Raw genomic sequence first — 19,716 nt, forward strand, 5'->3', positions numbered from 1 at the left:
GCAACTTTAATACTCAACTCCTTTGATCTCAACTCAGTCTCTCTGATAGTTGTATCATATTCGTAGCCTCATTCGCCTTATTTGATTTCGCGATGAGGTTGAGACAACTTCATATAGATTAATCTTAAGAATTTTTTTTCAGTGTTAAGGCACTTGGCAAATGGGTTGAAATAAAAACCTGAATGTATTTTAGAACTATTTACAGCAAAAATATACGAATTTAAGCTACGTTTTCCATTCAAAATATCGGAAATATGACTTGAAATTATTTGACTCTATACCGGAGAATACACAAAAAAAGGCTCATTTATTTGGTAAAATGTCTCTTAAAGTTTTATTAATTTGAGTAGTTTGGTATTTATGTCAACTATATAATTCTTCCTTGTAAACCTCATCTCTGGTTTATCCTAAAATTATCTAGATCAATTTAAACACAAACTATTTATTCAACAACAGTTTCATGTTTTTCTACTACTATATTGAACTATATATACTCTCTTCTAAGTGCAACCATAAATTTTCTAACGTAATATTGAGTTTAAATTTTCCATCCCAAAAATAGAATAAAATAAGATTGAAAATATATCAAGGTATTTAAACAAAAAGTTTTTAATTTATAGTTTAGTTTGTTCGTTTTTCGGTGTGGAGTACAAAATATAGAGAGATCGTTCGTTACTCGTTTGGCTTACATTTTACCTACTTACTATACCTACATATTTGTGTGTATAAGACTTGAACAAACATAACAAACGAATATGTAGTATGTATGGGAAGCAACAAAAACTAAAATTTGTTAAAACAAAAGAAGGTGAAACAGAAGCAGCAACCTTATACACCAAAACTATGACACGTTTATAAAATATATAATACAACCTTATTTCTATAAACGAGAGTACATATAGAATGCTTTAGAAGTCTTATAATATTGGTAGTAGTCGCTGGAAAAAGAAATCTACAAAGTATGATCTGTCCGGGAAAAAAAGGGAGCATAAGAAAGGAAAGATAATTTCTGAAAAATCTTCCTGAAATTTTGTTAAGCGGAGCTAGGTTAGGGTGATCGAAGAAGTGGCATAGCAACCAGTCAATATGAAGTCGGGTTTTCACTTGACTCCGATATAGAAAGCAGATTTAGAGATTTGAGTATGTTACTCTTATGTTAGACTAGGTTAGAATGGGTGTACTAGGGTGGGTCATACTTGGATTATAGGGTTCGTTGTAATACCGAAAAAAGTTTTGGCTCATCTCCGACCATTACTCCATGAACCATTTGGAGTTATTTAAGAACAGTAAGTCTTTGACTTTTGAAGTTTTTTGGTCGCAGAGAAGGCTGACTAAAGTAAGCCCATCTCTCCGTGGCAAGAGCTGAATAGTGATGGAGGATAATCGTTTCCTCCACCTCTCATGGTGACAGTTTCTACAATAATGGTGATTCACAGGTTGATCCGTTCAGTTCTGTACTTCGAACAATATGATTAAACGTTGCAATCTATCAATATGGAAAAGTACCACAACTTTATTTAAGGCTGAAAAATGACAGTTTTAAATTAACTCGAGGTAAGATGAGAAAATGTCCATAATAGTCTTGCTCCTTCCCGTTGAGCTGGAATTAAAAAGGATATTACAAAAATCTATATATATTGACTCAATTTTAGTCTTGACTGTGCATATAAATCCCTTTTTCAGCCCCCGAACCAAAAAGAAGAGTGTTATAAGTTGGACCGCTATGTGTTTGTGTCTGTCTGCTTGTCTGCCTGGGACATCATAGCGCCTAAGCGGATGAACTGATTTTGAGTATTTTAATTTTGTTTGAGAGATAATTTAATGGAGAGTGTTTTTAGCTATGTTTTAGATCCGAGTTTAGGGTTTCGTACCCGGAAAAACTAAAAAGTAGGCGATGATCCTCAAAATGAATTCAGTTTAGAGGCTCATAGGAAGAAGGTAATTTATTGGAGATTGTTCTTAGATTTATTTCGCAAGTGCAAGTTTAGGGTTCCGTACCCAAAAATTTGTCGGGGGTTTTTTAAATTTCGTAAATTTCACTTGTTAAATCGTTTCGTTTACTGAAACTATTTGTACTGAAATTCACAAAGCAAAAGCATCTGACAAGAAATAAAAGATGGTTGCGATTTTGGATCTCAAGTATCACAAGGAAAGGCTTGTCAAGAAATAAGCTATTATTATTTTGTTTTTTCTTGATCACAACATCTAATGTATTTTCGTTGATTTCGTAACCTTCTTAAATAAAACATCGTCTAGACAGTCGAACTATTTCTCAATTTTACATTTTCCTTCCAAAAGATATACTCATAAATACAATACTATATGTATTCTATATATAACATCCATACACAATTCTTAGACAGTGAATCTATTGTTGATGAAATTATAGTTTTAAGTTAAGATGAGCAAAGAAAACAAACACGGTCTCTATCATAGAGTGAGCGTGTCTGATGGAAATGATTATGATGAAGGTATTGCTGACAGTTTTAAACTAGGGCTTGTGAATAAGAATGAAGGAAGATTTGCATAAGGCCACATGGATCTAACTACGTATATTATTATCGCCTATTCCTATCACATCATAAACATAAACATAACCTTATTTTACAGGAGTTTAACCTTGTTTTACTTTTAAGACCGTGATCTCATAAAAGAGCGAAATTTACATTTTTTATTTACCTTTTTAAGGCTTGATAGGTGAGTTTGGTAACTAAGAAATTGTGCTCTAGTGTTTTTATGGGAATTCAATTTTTCGATTATGGTTTTTTTTCTTATATGTAAAAAAATTGAAAAAAAATTTACATACCGCGAAAGTGATTTCTTAAACCGTTTCCTTTATTTTCTTCTCAAAATGGTCAACATTTCTAAACGACCATTAATATTCCTATCGATCTTCCTCTATTTGTGGAAACCCTGTACATTCGATGCCAAAAGTGAGTAGCAGAAAGTTAATATTTTCGAAAGTAGAGATTTTTATAAAGAATAATTTTTTTCGTAAACTTTGTAATAAAAAAGTTTTCTATATGTAGCCAACATAAGTATCCACCCTGTATGTCTATAAAAAACAAAAGTCTGTACCAAAAAAATTAAAAAAACTCTATTTCCCTAATTTCTAACATTAACCAAGATAATAAAATAAAGTTCGAAAATTAAAACCCCAACTATCTTATAAAATCTTGCTCTTAAAAGTTGAAAACAAGAAAATATTTTCATCTGAAATTATTTTTATGACCAGTAAATCGTCACTGCAGTCGGGGGACCTCTGTTCCAACCTGTGGAAACTGATTAATCGTAGAGGTATCCCGACTGTAATGACGATTTTACTGATCGTAAAAATAATTTCAGATGAAAATATTTTCTTGTTTTCATACTTTTAAGAACAAGATTTTGCAAGAGAGTCGGGGTTTTAGTTTTAGTGATAAAGTATTACAATATTTATTAGAAAAGTGTTAATAACGCCCTTTCATTTGTACCTAACACGGTTTGGTATTGTTAAATTATAAATTGTTTCTAGTTCGTGATTTTATGTCCTCTGGAGGGCGCCATATTCAATAACCAGCGGGCGATCAAGACACTTCTAAAGATACCTCATTTGTAAACTTATGATAACTAGTCGTTGTTGTAGATAACAATTATCAACAAGGCAGACAAAAAGAACTGTGGAAGTTTCGCAATAAGCACGCGGTCTATCATATCTATGCTGTTGTTATCGCAAGAGGTTGTGTTGTTTACCTTTGTAAATATGATAGATAGAGTATGCTAAACTTAATATGTCATTTAAATTGAAATATTATTAATATGTTTATAGTAAATTTAGGAATTATAATAATGAATATTATTAATACTCGTATGGTAATATGCATATTAACTAAATTTAACATTTCAATTAAACGTTTAATTAGGTGTAAACAAATTTATTTGAAATGCCAATCTTAGCTGCCAATCGATAAATACTTTTCCTACAATGCAGCGCATCTATGGAAGATATGTGTGATTCATCAGAAAACGATGCCTTATTTAGAACAAGTGAAATTTACAAAATTTAAAAAAAAACCCGACAAATTCGATTTATTTTTTTGTAACCCGATTTTGGGAAACTTAACTACAAAATGTTCTCAATCAAGTAGGTTCGACCGTTTAAGGGCTACGATGTCACTGAGAAACAAACGGACGCACAGATAAATACTTTAAACTTATAATACTGCTTCTTTAATCAATATCAAAGTGGTGGTCAAAGACATCAGATGAGATAAAAAGGATACTTAGAGGGCTATCATTTTTTGGGACAAAATTTTGGAAATATTTAAATTCATATTGAATAATTTGAATTACCTAATTATTTTACCATTTCACTTTTCGAAATGAATTGATCCATGTTTATTCGACCATTCATTTCCATAGAAATTATTTATATGTCACGCCTTTTCCAAACTGAATCGATTTTGAAGATCATCGCCAATTTTTTAGTTTTTAGGTAAGAACACTCTCCATTAAATTACCTTTCAAATGGAAACAAAAAAATTTAAATCGGTTCATCCGTTTAGGCGCTACGATGCCACAGACAGACAAACACACAGACACAAACACATAGCGGCTAAGCTTATGACACCCCTTTTTTTATTTCGGGGGCTAAAAATATTTTTTCTCACCTCGGTGCAGAAAGTGTCCACTTTCTTCCCACTGTAAAACTAACTTGCTGCTTTCAGCATACGTCGGGGAAAAAATAGTATACACACCACGGGAGCAAGTAAAGAATGTCTCAGATCTCATGTTCATTTACGCCCGAGACGAATCCGAAAGTGATAAACATTTGTGATATTCTTTACTTTTGCTCCCTAGATGTGTAATATACTATTTACTTTGTGATACAATACTGTCTGATGCCGAATAAAATACGAAGTGATTGTTAAGTTTGTCCAATCACAACATTGAGGAAACTAGATCCCTGTTATTTGCTGATTAAATTTGCTTTTGGAATAAATATTTAAAGCAATTTGTATTAGTATTTGTTAAAACTACAGTTATTTTATAATTTTTCCACTTCTGAGTTACAGATCGGTATTCAGTCCGAGTAAATTAATCTGTATTGAGATCTATCGCCGATGACCCGACTGCTATCTAATTGTCAAAGAGATGGAAGTAAGGATTCATTTTAGTGGGCGGTCTTAGCGAGACCAAGCATCGTATAGCCTTAAATGATGTGGAGCTACAAGTGAGCGTAGCGAGCTTCAAGAGATACGTCTAATGGTTAAAAAGATTAGAGTAATGGTTGAAATGCTAGAAAGGTTGGCTAATCGGGCTTACCGGGCGGGCAAAACATATTAAGTCTATTAATGAATTGGAGTTGCAGAATAATTAAGATTAATAATCGCTGATACGCTGATCAAAAGTTTTAATCAAATAAAATAAAACGTAGTTTAGCAGGTCACTAAGTTTCCAATAAAAGTAGGAGATAGTTAAAAACGCTAAGGTGGTTTATACAAGAATCACCAAATTTTTGCTGGGAAATATTATCTTTTAGAACCTCAATAAAGTTTATTTTAATGTAAAAAGATTCTAGTTCGACCTAGAAAGTATATATTACTGTGTATATCCAAACGTTAAAAATTTTTTGGAAGCAAGATCATCATTTCTGTGTTAAAATTTATACAAAAGTTAAAATCACATATGTGCATAAAATGAAGGATATTCTTTAAATATTATATTCAATGGATCGAATATTTCTGATCTCCATAGTTTAAAACTTTTAAGAGTTTTTTTTTTTTTCTTAAATATTAATTAGAAAATAGAGGTTTATCGTAAAATTAATTAATTGCGTTTTATTAAGAAAAGTTAGCGCACATATATGGTGACAAAACACTCATACAAATATCGCACAGACGTAATTATCGACTGTGCGGACAATTTTACCGTACTCTCCAACTAACACTTCAGCAATTATAACATAAAAATTATAATGAAGGAAAACCCTTATAAAAATAACTTTCTTTCTCATTTTTTTATATACAAAATAAATTTATTTATTTTCAAAACTACATTATTAATTAAAAATGGTTCTGAATGAATATTTCCCTTATAAAAAATAATATTGTAATTAAAAATTGTAATAATGATTAAAAAAAAAACAATAATAAAACCAATTTCACATTTAGTTTTATAATTGAAAATAAAAATTATTCACTTGTATATTACTAGTTCCGTATCGAATTCAAAAAATCCACTCTTGTCGTTTTCTCAATTTCAATGTTTGTCTAGTATTGCTAATCTGATATCAGTAGTGGTAGGGAGCATTTTACGTGGAGGGGGCAGTTGAATTCGCAGCGCTGCCAACTTATAAAATTTAAATAAACCAAGTTTTTTGTTTCAAATATGATTACTTACATCAGACTAACACATGAGCTATAATTTATAAAGATTATTTATTTTTTTTATAAGAAACATTTTTTACATTGAAACTTTTGTTTTATCTCTAACGGTTTACAAAATACATCAATATTTTGAAGCGTTACAAACTTGGGACTAAAATTAGTATATCTTGATATATTTCATATACATGGTATAAAATAAGAAAATTAAAACAATTAAACAAAGTCTATGATATTTCGTTACTTCCATCTATTCCTTCTATTATTCTGCTAATAGATTCCATCTATTAGCATCATTCCGAACCATAAATTAAAAATTACTGTGAAAATGGTGAACTAGATGCACTTCATGGCGACCTGTTGTATCTCAATGAGTCAAGACTATACATCAATTTTAAAATAATTGAATTCTGTACATATATATTAACTGTGAAAAACAATCGCTACCCCTATTTCGAGAGAAAGAAAGAGATGTGCGAAGCGGGTGCGTATGAAGCTAGTATTATAGTACATAAATAAACTAAGCTTCGGTCACATTTTGTACCACTAAGGGTGAGTTTGACTCACACTTTTCGATTTTTTTACACTTTGTTTATATTCGAGCATGATATATAATTGGTGAAATAATCTTTTTCACTTTTCATTATATGAATGAGAAATTTACAATATGAACTAAAGAGCTAGAAATTGTATTTCATATTGTTGAGTTATTCATTCATTAGAAACGTGTATTCATTAGTATTCATGCATTAGACAAAAGAGAAGGATTTATATTGTGGTGTCTTTACTTCATAATAGATGAACTTCTGCATATTTAAGATGTCTTTAGCCTCTGTATACATGTCTTATCATTTTAGAATGATAATCAAAATCTAAAGGGAATCTTTATATTACATAAAACGCAAAATAAAATGACAAAATCAAGTAGGAGAAAGTCACTTTATCGGTTTTATTTATTTATTTTTCCTAGCCATATTTTATTTTTATTATTTTTCCCTTTGCCACTATTTCTATGTTTTTAAAAATTTTAAATACATTAAAAATGAAAAACAATTTTTGAATTTTTAACTTAGAAGTTAATGCAACGGCGCCGATTTTGAAAATCTCCAGTTTTAAATATTTACGCGGTTTTAAGGCCGCAATATGCGAATCAAACTTTTTCAATGTGATGTGTGTGTGTGTGTGTGTGTGTGTGTGTGTGTGTGTGTGTGTGTGTGTGTGTGCGCGTATGTGACTTTGTTGGTTCTGATTCTTTCGCCTTGATTATCTCACGGACCAGTTATGACATTAACACGTGACTGGGCTTATTCGACGCGTGATCGCGGATTTAAGAACTGAAAGAGTTTTTAGCAGAATTTGTTGAGCCATTTTTTAATGGTAATAAGAAAACTGGAAAAAACTGAAGAAACAGAATATGAAAAGTGGATAAAACATATCATTTATCTATGGACATAATGATCGTTCCAGCATAAGCTATAGTACATGTTCGAAGAATAATCTATGAAGGCCAACAATACCCTTTTTTAATGTTTTTCCCCCTCTGGGAAGTTAGTCGTGTGGACTACGGTGTCGCACTCACACGACTTCAGTACGCACACCGACTATGTACTGCCCATTTTTTGAAAAACTATTTATTTGAAAATTATAAATTTTTCTAAGAATGCAATTTATATATCTAATTGCAAGTGAAACAAAACACAGAATCATCATAGAAAAGTATTTCATAACAAGTGATGATAACAATATGTCATCGTGACGAATGTCGTTGCGGGATCGTCGGACACAATGATGGCTTTCAAAAATTATTTACGGTGGGTTATATTATTATTTAATATTATATAAACAAAAATAAAATAAAATAATTTAAAAAAACTGTGGTATTAAATGAAAATTACAACGTTTTCATTACTAAAAATAATTTTTACAACATATTAATAAAAAAATATTTACTTAATTTGTATGAATATTGCAAATATGTTGTAAATGTTTAGTAATTATTCAGGTATAAGATTCATTTAACCATAAATTTATGAATATTTTACATTTAAATGTATAATATACATATAAGCTGTCTCCATGATTGCTTTGACGGTATACCGAAAGGTGCAAAAAAGAAACATGACACTTTTCTTATATTTGATTAGAATAAAAAGCTTTTAATTAGTTAGAATATTCCTATTCGAGAGTTATTAACAAGGAGATAAAAATATTAGTAAAAAAGAAAAATCGTTCAAGCTACTTCAGCGTGACTATCTTGAACGTCATTTACATACCACGATACCAAGATGGATCGAATATTTAACCGTCGACCGATATAAAAGATGTTAAAACACTGTGGTATTTGCTCTTGCTGCAGTACTTGTCTGGGTCACTAGTGCAGGTACGAGATTCTAGACACATCTGTAACTTTTTTTCAAACATGAGATAGAAAGGCATAACAAAATCAATATAAGTATCGGCTGATGTCGCCGTAAAGGGTCATGGATTTTGATCAAAGATCGAGGATATTTTGGTAGCGAAGACGGCGTCGTATGTGATAATTTGTATGCCGTGTTCAGTGCTACAAAGATACGACTTTGTTAGGCTACCGAGAAAGACAATCGAGGAGAAAAATCTTTAAGAACATGTAGCACTTTCTGTATAGGTGTGCATATACACGATTCTCTGAGCGTTAATTTAAGGTCTATCGACACATGTCAGAGATCGAGCAGTGTCATAAAAAATAAAACAAACTTCCGAGAAAAAAATAAGGTCACATTAATCCGTCTAATTGATGCTCCGATATCTCAATACTCTTTAGACGTGTCTATACAAAATAGATACGAAATCTTTCACTGATGTTGTCGTCCTTGCACTGAAATGTAAAGATGGACTTATCCGCACTATTTCCCTGAATGACACCGCAATAAACGTGTCCTGTTTTCAATGAGAAAATATGTAGAAAAATCTTAAACGTTCACTCTGATTAATATTTTTATTTTATATTGTTTATATTTTTCTTGTAAAAGCCACACACAAAAGTATTTCTCATTTAACAAAAATAAAAAAATCTAAATTGAAAAAAGACTTTACCTCACAATGTTATATATCTTATAACAAACATTTTTAATAAATAATCATAATAATAACTAATAAACAATATTCTGACAGCGACATTTAATATAAAATATACAAACACTTACAAAATTAAAAAAAGGAATAAGAATGTATCTTATACGAGGTTGGTACTACAGAATAGAATACCTGAAGAAGAGGAGGAGGAGAAAGGATCAAAGAATAAAGAATATATTTTATTTTCATTTACTATACTTCCATTAACGAATGTGTGCCAAGGATTTTTTTTCAAGAAATGAAATTTAAGGTAGTATCTTGTAGAAAAGATTGATAAGCCTCTTCCACCAACTCGTAAAGTAGCACAAAGTCGGGCAAGGAACGAGAACCAGTTCTTGCCTCCCCTTGTCCTACTTCGCTAAAAACTTTTAAACCCAGCTCAAAGGCAACACTGGGCACCAGGACGTGTACAGGCAAGCTTCATATACAGGGCGTTTTGTCATTGACTGCAGATCGTTTGCGTACAGAAATAAGCTCATAAAGACGAAGGAAAAAATTATTTACCAATTTTGGATCAGAGGCCTACCTTGCGAGATAATTAACAAAATAAATTAATATAATATTAATACAAGTAAATAACTTTATCGAATCACAGTTCAATGAAATATTGAAGGATGGTAGGAGGTTGTCCTATAATCTATTTACATACATAAAATAAAAACACCCAAAAAACTAGCATGTCTTAATTTGTTGATTGACTCATCATCAGTTTAATTTATCGCATGCATATTGATATAATATAGGAGTTTGAATGGTGGTATCTATGTACAATGTAGCACATCCTACTTCTTCTCCTTCACTTATTATTATTATTATTTCTTTGTTTATGTAATAATACAATACCATCCTTCAAAATTTTATTGAAGTGTGATTCGATAAAGCTATTTATCTTTTATTAATATTATATAAATTTCTTTGTTAACTATCTCGCAAAGTCGGCCTCAGATCCAAAATTGGTAAATTTCTTTTTCCTTCTTCTTTTTGAGCTTATTCTGTAGGCCCACGTCATTGTGGCTTATATAGAAAGTTTAGGTAGTACAAGAACGATGAATTTTGTTATAACCTCATGAATGTAGACGTAAAATTAGAATAAAATTTTCGATATCTGCCTTGATTTTCGAAATATCGAAAGCTAAGCAATTAACAAAAAATTCAATTTTCGATCGATCGATTCGATTGAAAATCCAGATATTGAAAAATTATATTCTTACTTTTCGTCTAATATTGTCAAGTTATAACATAATTCATCATCAAAATTGGAAAAATATATTTTGTGCCCACACTACCCCGCTCGCACGTTCTTAATTAGTCGGGCACAACGGTTTTTCTCTTTAATATTTTACTAAGGTTTTAAGTTAAAGTTTTTTTTTAATTTCCACCGACTATTTTTGGAGAAATCTATGAAAACATATCATCTTGGCGACATAAATTAGACGAAATTATTTTCTTGTCAATAAACGAGTATTGGAAATTATGCTATTAAGTTTTTAATCCTGTTTTACAATCCATTTTAACTTCGTCTTTAAATTACCAAACTAAAAGAAAATGAATGGAAATTACAGTCGCGTGAAGATATTTACAACATCCGATTGTTTCACAAGTACTATCAGAATCTGTACGTTATTTTTGTGTGTATTTTTTTGTAAAAAAATATAATTTACCAACCGTTTTTGTTGTTATATCAAAACATTATTCTTTACAATAACAACAAGTAGCTAAACTAAACTAAACAGTGTAGCAACAGTTATAAAACTCTACAAAATATTATAATTCTGTAAAAAAGATGTGATACCACTGATGATGACAATCTAGAACGTAAAAACATTCAACATTTAAGTTAGAATTTACTTAAATATAATGTACTATCTATTTACATAAAATTGAACCAATCGGGAAAAAATTCAAATAATGCAAGTAATGTTTTGCAATAATTTAAAAATAGCTGGTTGATAGTTCAGATTATGTTTCACAATGAGTCTCGCATTATCTCTATGGGAAATGGCTATCAGCCAAACGGCTTTTTGAGACAAACCGGGCCAAAATTCAAATGAATCATAAACGCACGCTTTCGGGAGAATTTATCTTATACAAGGCGTTCTGTTATTGACTGCAGATCGTTATCATACATAATAAGCTCATAAAGACGAAGAAAAAAGTTTTTTACCAATTTTGGATTTGAGGACTAGTTTGCGAGATAATTAACAAAATAAATTAATATAATATTAATAAAAAGTACATAGCTTTATCGAATCACAGTTCAATAAATTATTGAAGGTAGGTAGGAGGTTGTTCTACATTAAAAACACTCCAAAAATGAATATTATTGTTTGTGAGTGTTGTTTATTATTGTTAGTTGACTGAGTCATCATCACTTTAGTTTATTGTATGCATATTGATATAATATAGTAGTGGGAATGGTTGTATCTATGTACTTTGTACCACACCCTACTTATTCTTCTTCTCCTATTATTATTATTTCCGAGTTTATGCAATAATACAATACCAGCTTTCAAAATTTTATTAAAATGTGATTCGATAAAGTTGTTTACTTTTTATTCATATTATATTCAAAATTGGTAAATAACTTTCTCCTTCGTCTTTATGAGCTTATTCTGTAAGCCAACAATCTGCAGTCAATAACAGAACGCCCTGTATAAGCATATATTTTCGTACAATTTTCATTTCATGTGAATATCATGCCGATGTAAATAAAAGTTCTTGAAGGGACTTTTGTTTAAATTTTCAACATTTTGCTCGGAGGAAAGCTTTTGATATATTAGTCAAGATTCTATAGTATCCGAAAATAAAACCGAAATCCCCGAAGGAATTTCGATATGCGACTAAAATTAGTTTTTCAAAGTGGTGATTTCCAATGACATAAAGTTGTAAAAAAATAAAAAGGCAGTCAGAGTCATGCGGACTGTCGCCGGAAGTGAAAAGTGAAAACTTAAAACTTTGAAATAACTTTCTTTGTTTTTTTTTTTCCTTTTTTTTTTAATTATAGTTTAAATAATTAAAATTTAGTTTTTAACATGTGTATAAAAAATGTGACGCGAGTTCTATGTTTTTTGTTCACAAAAAAACATGCTCAACGCGCCTTAAGAAGTTTTCACTTCAAAAAATACATTTTTATTTTTAAAATTAAAAATCCTCATTTTAGGGATGATCAATCTTTCGGTATTTCTAATGTCTTAGATGAATAGAATAACGTCTAGCATCGGAAGTTAAAAGTAAACAATACTTTGATGAAAAGTTACAACCTTTTTATGTATTTTCGAAGTAGATTTTATGAATTTTCGAAGTAGTAGAGACCTATTCTATTTTTATAATTTTTATAATAACATAAACATATTTTATTTGTATTGTACGGTATTATGAGACAACAAAGCCATTAAAATAGATTGAATGCAATAATTTAAATATTTCCATTTTTTTACTTCTTAGTAAGAAAATATGTAATCAAGGTATGTACGTTTCTTTGTTTTGGTTTTTAAGTGTTTCTGAGAAAAATGTTTTTTATTAACTTTTAGTGGGGTATTTTAATATATGTAATACCGTCAGAGGTTTAAAAAATTAAATTAATTTTATGATCTTAAAACATGTTTACAGTTGATTCTTCATAAGTGGCAAGAATGTAAAAACACTGTCAGGAAGTTTGCCAAAATTCAATTCACAAAATTTTCGAAATACTCAAAATTTCTGTCGCTTTTCACAAGTATCCTGTTGCCAATACCTCCTATCCATTGAAATCGATTCCTTTTCAATCGTCGATTTCGAACCTTTTTGTTGTTTATAAAAAGGAGACTTATTATCAACATATTACGTGGAAACAATCAGGAAGTTTGATCCTGTACAAGCGGTTGAAAAATGAAGAGGAATTTTTTGATATTTGGAAATAAATCCGTTTTTATGTGTACCGATTTACCACTGGTTTTTTTAACCTAAACGACAGTCAAATTAAAACCATCGAAATACGAAAATCGATGGCACAAGATGCGGCTTTGGCCTCTTTTTCTTTATTACTTAGATTAGACATGACATATCTTTATTAATAATCAAAATCGTACACAAAAAGAAAAATATAAATTTCGTTTCTTTATGGGCTCATCGTCTAATAAATTTTTTCATTATATTCTACATTTTTTCAAACATTATTGTACGTTAAAATTTTTAAAAGAAAACCAAATAATTCGGTCTGATTAAAAACGTCTAAATGTCTGAAGTTTGAATAAAAAAAGCTTGTAACTTAAAATACAAACAATAAAAAATATTTCAGAAACCAATAAGATATAAAACCAATTTTTTACCAACATTTATTAATAATAAATCATATTCTTTTCTTTACATATCAATTTTTTTCTTTGTTTAATAGCCAAGTTTTCATAAGTATAATTGGATATTTTTACATAAATGTGGTATTCTGGTCTAAAAAGACCACAATAAATAAAAATTAAACGAAGGATAGTTCATAAGTATTTACCCTTTTTCTTCTAAAATTTAAGAACTGATTATTATAAGTGACTTTTCAGAATTTGCACTGAGTATTTGTTAGTGACACCGAAAATTTTTAAAGTCAATTTTCGACATCTTTTAGACTGAAAGTATCAAAAGCTCTTCGTTTTCTGCTAAGGCATTCAGAACTTACGTTAAGTCAACATTGATTAAATTTTCGATGTCTTAATGGCCAGAATAATATTTAAAACTGTCAAAAACATTGTTTTTTTCCATGGGAAGAATTCTCGTCAGAACTTCAAGAACTTTTCATGGCGGTACCATCGTTAGGTTAAGCATCATCAACTTTCATGGTCAATTTTCGGTACCTTAATAGGGGGGATTTCTTTAAACTATCATGGATTTTTTTTCTAAGGTATTCAAAGCTTATATGAGAACTTTGATAGCTTTTACTGTTGGTGCCAAGGTTACACATCCAGAACCAATAAGGAGTTTTAAAATATTTTTTTCAGGCACATTATATTATGATTTCCGGCGCAAGTTTCCTTATTTGTTCAACCTCCTATAACCGGGGCTGTCAAGTGAGCCAATAAAATTTGTATTAAACCTTTCTTAACCCAGATGTCAAAATCAGTCTCTCAGTTTTTCATCGACATTTTTGGAAACTTAATATGATATGATATTTTTAGACTTTGCCAAAAATTTGATAATTTTTCACTGTTTTACGCATTGCATCATTTTAAATTTCGATGCTGCTGAATTACTTAGGAGAAATCTAGTTGTTAGCCACCAGATTTGAATTAATATGCCAAAATCGTATTTCACCTTCAAAATAAATGAATAAGACCAATAAATTTTTAATAACCACATCAAGTTAAATTTTTTTCAATTTAATTCATCTAATATACCGGTAAATTTACCCTACAAAATTAATCAATAGAAACAAACATAAACATATTTTTCATAATAATTTATTTCATTCATATATTGCCCTGTCTAGACGATAAAACAGCATTGTCAATTTTATGTTTCGAAAATTTGTATATAATTTTTTTATTATTGATAAATTTTGAAATGTAAAGTCACAAATAAAAATATGGTTTAAACAAATTGAGAAAAAAGAAAAATTTGTATACTCTACGTAAAAATTTATGTTTTTAAGACATCCATAATTTATGTATTCTAATTTTTTGTTTTTATAATGCTACGCCTAGACATATATGACGTTATTTACTGTTTGGTACTCAATAGGGTATTCTACTATATTTGAAAAAGTACTACAAAATGTTGATTTTGCTAATAAAAAGCCACCAAAAATTTATTTCGGAAAAATACAAACGCTTTCTTGCCAAAAACTTAAATTAAATTTTAAACCTTTGTTAAACTGTCAAAAACGCGGGCATCCAATTTGGTGACGTAATATCGGTATCATTATACGAAATAACACAAATGAGTTTGGCAGATATATTCAAAAACAACTAATTATAATAAATATAAATATTTATTATCTATGGATATATTATACCCAGCTGTCTACACTGAACTGACTGATGGAGTGATGGTATATGGTTCATACCGATATGGCATCAAATCTGGGCTTTTCCACGTGTTAGGTCACGCGATATACAGTTTAAAAATTGCGATTTTTAATTTTAATATTATAAAAGAAAAGTGTGCTTTTATGAATTGAAATCAGAATAATTAAAAGTATATTTTTACATAAATTATAACTTTTTTCAAATTTCATAATTTATTTGTCACTACCTATAGTATTCTCGTTTATGGCTGCAGTTTAATTTAAAATCATTTTTCTACAGATAATGTACGTGGTTTAGACTGGACTTAATTTTGGCTTGGAGATGTAGATATTGATATACATATGAACAATACTTTGATAGGAATCAATTTCAATAATAACTTAAAACCAAAAATGTGAAATACATTTTAAAATTTATGAAATAGATGGTGAATTTTTGTTTCGGATTACATACTTGGTGTCTCCATGATGTTTTGATGTCTGCTTAATAGAGAATTATATAATACAGTAAAAGATATTACGAATTATATAGTAAAGTAAAAAGATATTACAAAAATCGACTATAAAGAAAAATGAAAGAAACCGCTCGAATTTTGCTAAAATCTCATAGAATATGTTTCTTAGGTGTCAAATATCATTATATTAGTTTAAATTCAATGGAAGTATTAATAATAAAGTTCACTTAAAAAATTGGTAGTTAGGCAACTTGTTTGACGTAAATGTTAAGTGTTTGTTAAATAATCGAAAACTACTATACATGTATAACGAATACGTTAATCAAATTACCTATTTATTAATTTTGTAAGTTACCTTTAACTTTAACAGTTCCATTGAATTAAAAATTTATTGTTTATAAACAAATAGAAACATTTGCGCCACTAACTCATGTGTTACTTATGATATTTGACATCTAAGAAACACACTTTATGAGGTTTTAGCAAAATGCGAGCGGTTTCTCTCTTTTTCATTTATTTGTAACATCTTTAACTGTACTAATATTAAAACTACCTTGTTTGTGATCCGATGTCTCTAAAACTCAAGAAAATCGAATGAAGTCTGTAAAAAAACTTAAAAGTATAGTATTTTACTATTTTCATTGGTACAAACTGAAGGTGGGACTCAATTCTTCTAGATATCTGGTCTAAGACGTAACCAACTCCGTCATGCATGTTCTATGTGAGTGATGCAAAATTGTATGTAACTTGTTCGTGTATTTTATTCTATTTGTATGTTTGTGTATGCAAAACTCAAAAAACATTTCACACTGCTATATTAGTGATACAAATTACATATTTTGAAATATTATGAAATCAAATTTTTTAATTTGTTTCAAATTTGCGTGTACTTTATACAAATCAAAGTTCGTTATACTATTTCCTGGAAAAATTTTCACAGTAAGCTGCACCACATTTGATAAATTCTCGAAAATTGAATTCATGGAAGTTAAAATTTATATGAATCTTAAAATGTATAACTTGAATAAAATATAGTGCCCTACTATTTGCAACGTATATAAATAAAACTGTACAACTGCTGCTACATACAGAATAGAATAGTACTTACATTGTATTTCAAGCCGCCATCCGTCTTCAAGGCCATCAGCGTTGACAACTGGGTTTTCAGCACGACAGGAGAGATATTTTCCCGCATCCTCTTTACTTGCTATAAACGACAATGTGCTGGTCGTTGTATTTCCATCGCTCGATGTCTGGAACATCCATACAAACAAAACATAAGTAAATACACATATATCGGGAGTCACATAAATAACGAGGAGGATCAATTCTTAGATCAACTTTTTTGAAAAATATTTCAAGCAAAAAAAATAGCGTCAAAGAAAATTTATTTAGAAGCTTATTCGTCTTCGAGCGTAATAGTCCCAAGGAAAGTCAGAATTTCAAATGAAAAACTATATATTTATTGTGCATCGGTAGCGATAGATTCGAAAAAAATCACAGCAGTGTAATTTTTTGTTGTTAGTCTTTTCTGAAGAAAACAAGGCATTATTTAATAATTTTCCCATAAATAAAACCCATAAGTTATTTAAAAATCAACTTAAAAAATTTATTTTAATTGTTCAAAGAATGTTACCTTTAAACAGAGAAATTAAGATCGCCAAAGGATTAGATAGGAAACATTTTTTTGTGAAAGTTTATCAAACCGCCCCCAAAATGTTCCTCGAATGGTTCTGAAGTCTCACGACCACAAAGTTTTTTAACGGCTGGTTTTCGAGTTAGAAATGATCAAAGCTACTCATATATTATAGTTATAGTATACGACTACTGTCTCAATAATGATTCTAGGACACACGAACAAGAAATACAACATAGTACAAAAAACACACATATCGCACACGGTAATCATATACTATTACTATAATATATGTGTAGCTTTGATAACCCTAGCTACAAAATTACTAATTACAAAATTTTGTGGCCGCGAGAGCCTTTCATCAGAACGATCTGAAAAACATTTTGAGGACGGTTTGAAAAAGTTTCCCAGAGACCAATTTCCCTATTACTCTTTCACATTACACATACATATACTTGTCACATATACATAACTGATATTCTCATATAATACATTCTGTACTATTTGCGCATAAATTGTGCTCTCACGAGTAAACAGTGATGTTTACGAAAAAATGTTTCAAACAAAAGTTGGGTATTTTTTTATAAAGAACATTTTTACATTTAAACTTTTGTTTTATCTCTATTATCCTCACCACTCGCTTATTACATCTTAAGCACGCTATAAAAATTTCAGCTCGATATCTCTTTTCGTTTTTGAGTTATCGTGATGGCAGACGGACAAACGACAAACGACAGACGACAGACAGACAATCGGAAATGCACTAAGTAGGTGATTTTATGAACACCTATACCAAAGTTTTGTTCATAGTATCAATATTTTTAATCGTTATACATGGTATAATTATACATTTTCGGAAAGTTATTTAGACGTCTCGTAAATTACATGACACCCTGTATACACTGAAATGTTTCAACTATTGTTCAGTAAAACTATTTATTTATTTTTTGTATTTTCGAAGGAAATGGAATGTTACTAACAATAATAATATTACTGGAACTGGTGTAAGTAAATACACACATAAAATATATATACAGGAAAAGTTCCTGCTGGCATTATATTCATTGATTCAAAAAATGTTCAACTCTTTTGTTGTAAGGTGGGGTCGTGAATATTATATATTGGGTAATGGCGACGTGCTACTGAAATGAAAAATATCCATAAACAGTTTTTGTGTGTATCACACAAACAAATCTCATTCCAATATATTTATAATTTATGTATTTACAGAATCTTCAAAATTCATTTTGGCCAAAGATTTATGTAGCCACATTTTTTTATGTTAAAACTTCTATAGGGGAGCTAGACGGATTTGGGTAATCTTCAATACCGTCAGCAACATGCCATGAATATAGTTACAGATAAAATACCGTAGCCTAGGAAACTAAAACCTTTTTCAATCGAAAGAACGTAATAATAAATAAAGCTGTACAATTAACTATTAAGAAAGTGATTATGATCTTTGGTAGCTTCTGAGTTCTGTTCATAGATGGTGATTTGTTTATATTTTAATGCATGCTATCGATGAAGATTAGGGCAATTTCAATTTCTTATTGCTGGAGTATTAACCGCTGTGTTTGCAACCGAGTATAAGTACAAGATCCTCAAAAGAGACATTGCCAAATAAAGGTAGAGAACCTATTGAGTAAAGAAAATTAACTTTCCAGCTTCAAATTTCATAAAAATTCGTTTCAGTTTACTCAAAATATTTAGTTCCAATTTCGTTCCTTACGATTTAATATTCACTTAAAACATTTTGTACCTAGCTCTGATAAAATTCGAAATGTTTTCTTAGGAATTGATAAATTTATTTACATATAGACAAATGTATAAATATTTGCTTTACAAATATCAAAAATTAAATGTTTTGACACTTTCTGTGTCGTTGAGAGAATACATTGAGAAAAATTGTTAAGTGAAATTTGTAATAATATGTCTCAAGATTTATAGAGTTTTCCATGTTTTTTTTTTCTTCTCATACAAAATCCGTAGCAAACCATATCATACATGCACAAGGGAATGCTTTTGAAGTTTTTTTATTTTTATCTTAACATTTAATATTTTTTGAATATCTAAAATGCTTTCAACCAAGATTTTTTATCTGTGCATTATGTTTTTAATTTTTTAAAGACTCAATAAAAAGTTTGTAATATTGTAAAG

At 29.8% G+C, this 19,716-nt stretch overlaps 1 protein-coding gene across 1 annotated transcript in view; it reads right to left on the reverse strand.

Annotated features, from left to right (window-relative positions):
- LOC123293021 (protein turtle-like) overlaps positions 1-19,716 on the reverse strand; it is a 434,897-nt gene that overhangs the window by 246,088 nt on the left and 169,093 nt on the right. The window contains exon 5 of the mRNA XM_044873737.1: positions 17,029-17,173. Within this exon, the coding sequence (XP_044729672.1) occupies positions 17,029-17,173 (145 nt within the window). The remainder of the gene's footprint in view (positions 1-17,028; positions 17,174-19,716) is intronic.

This window comes from Chrysoperla carnea, chromosome 2 (genome assembly GCF_905475395.1).
Source record: "Chrysoperla carnea chromosome 2, inChrCarn1.1, whole genome shotgun sequence".
Classification (NCBI taxonomy): Eukaryota; Metazoa; Arthropoda; class Insecta; order Neuroptera; family Chrysopidae; genus Chrysoperla; species Chrysoperla carnea.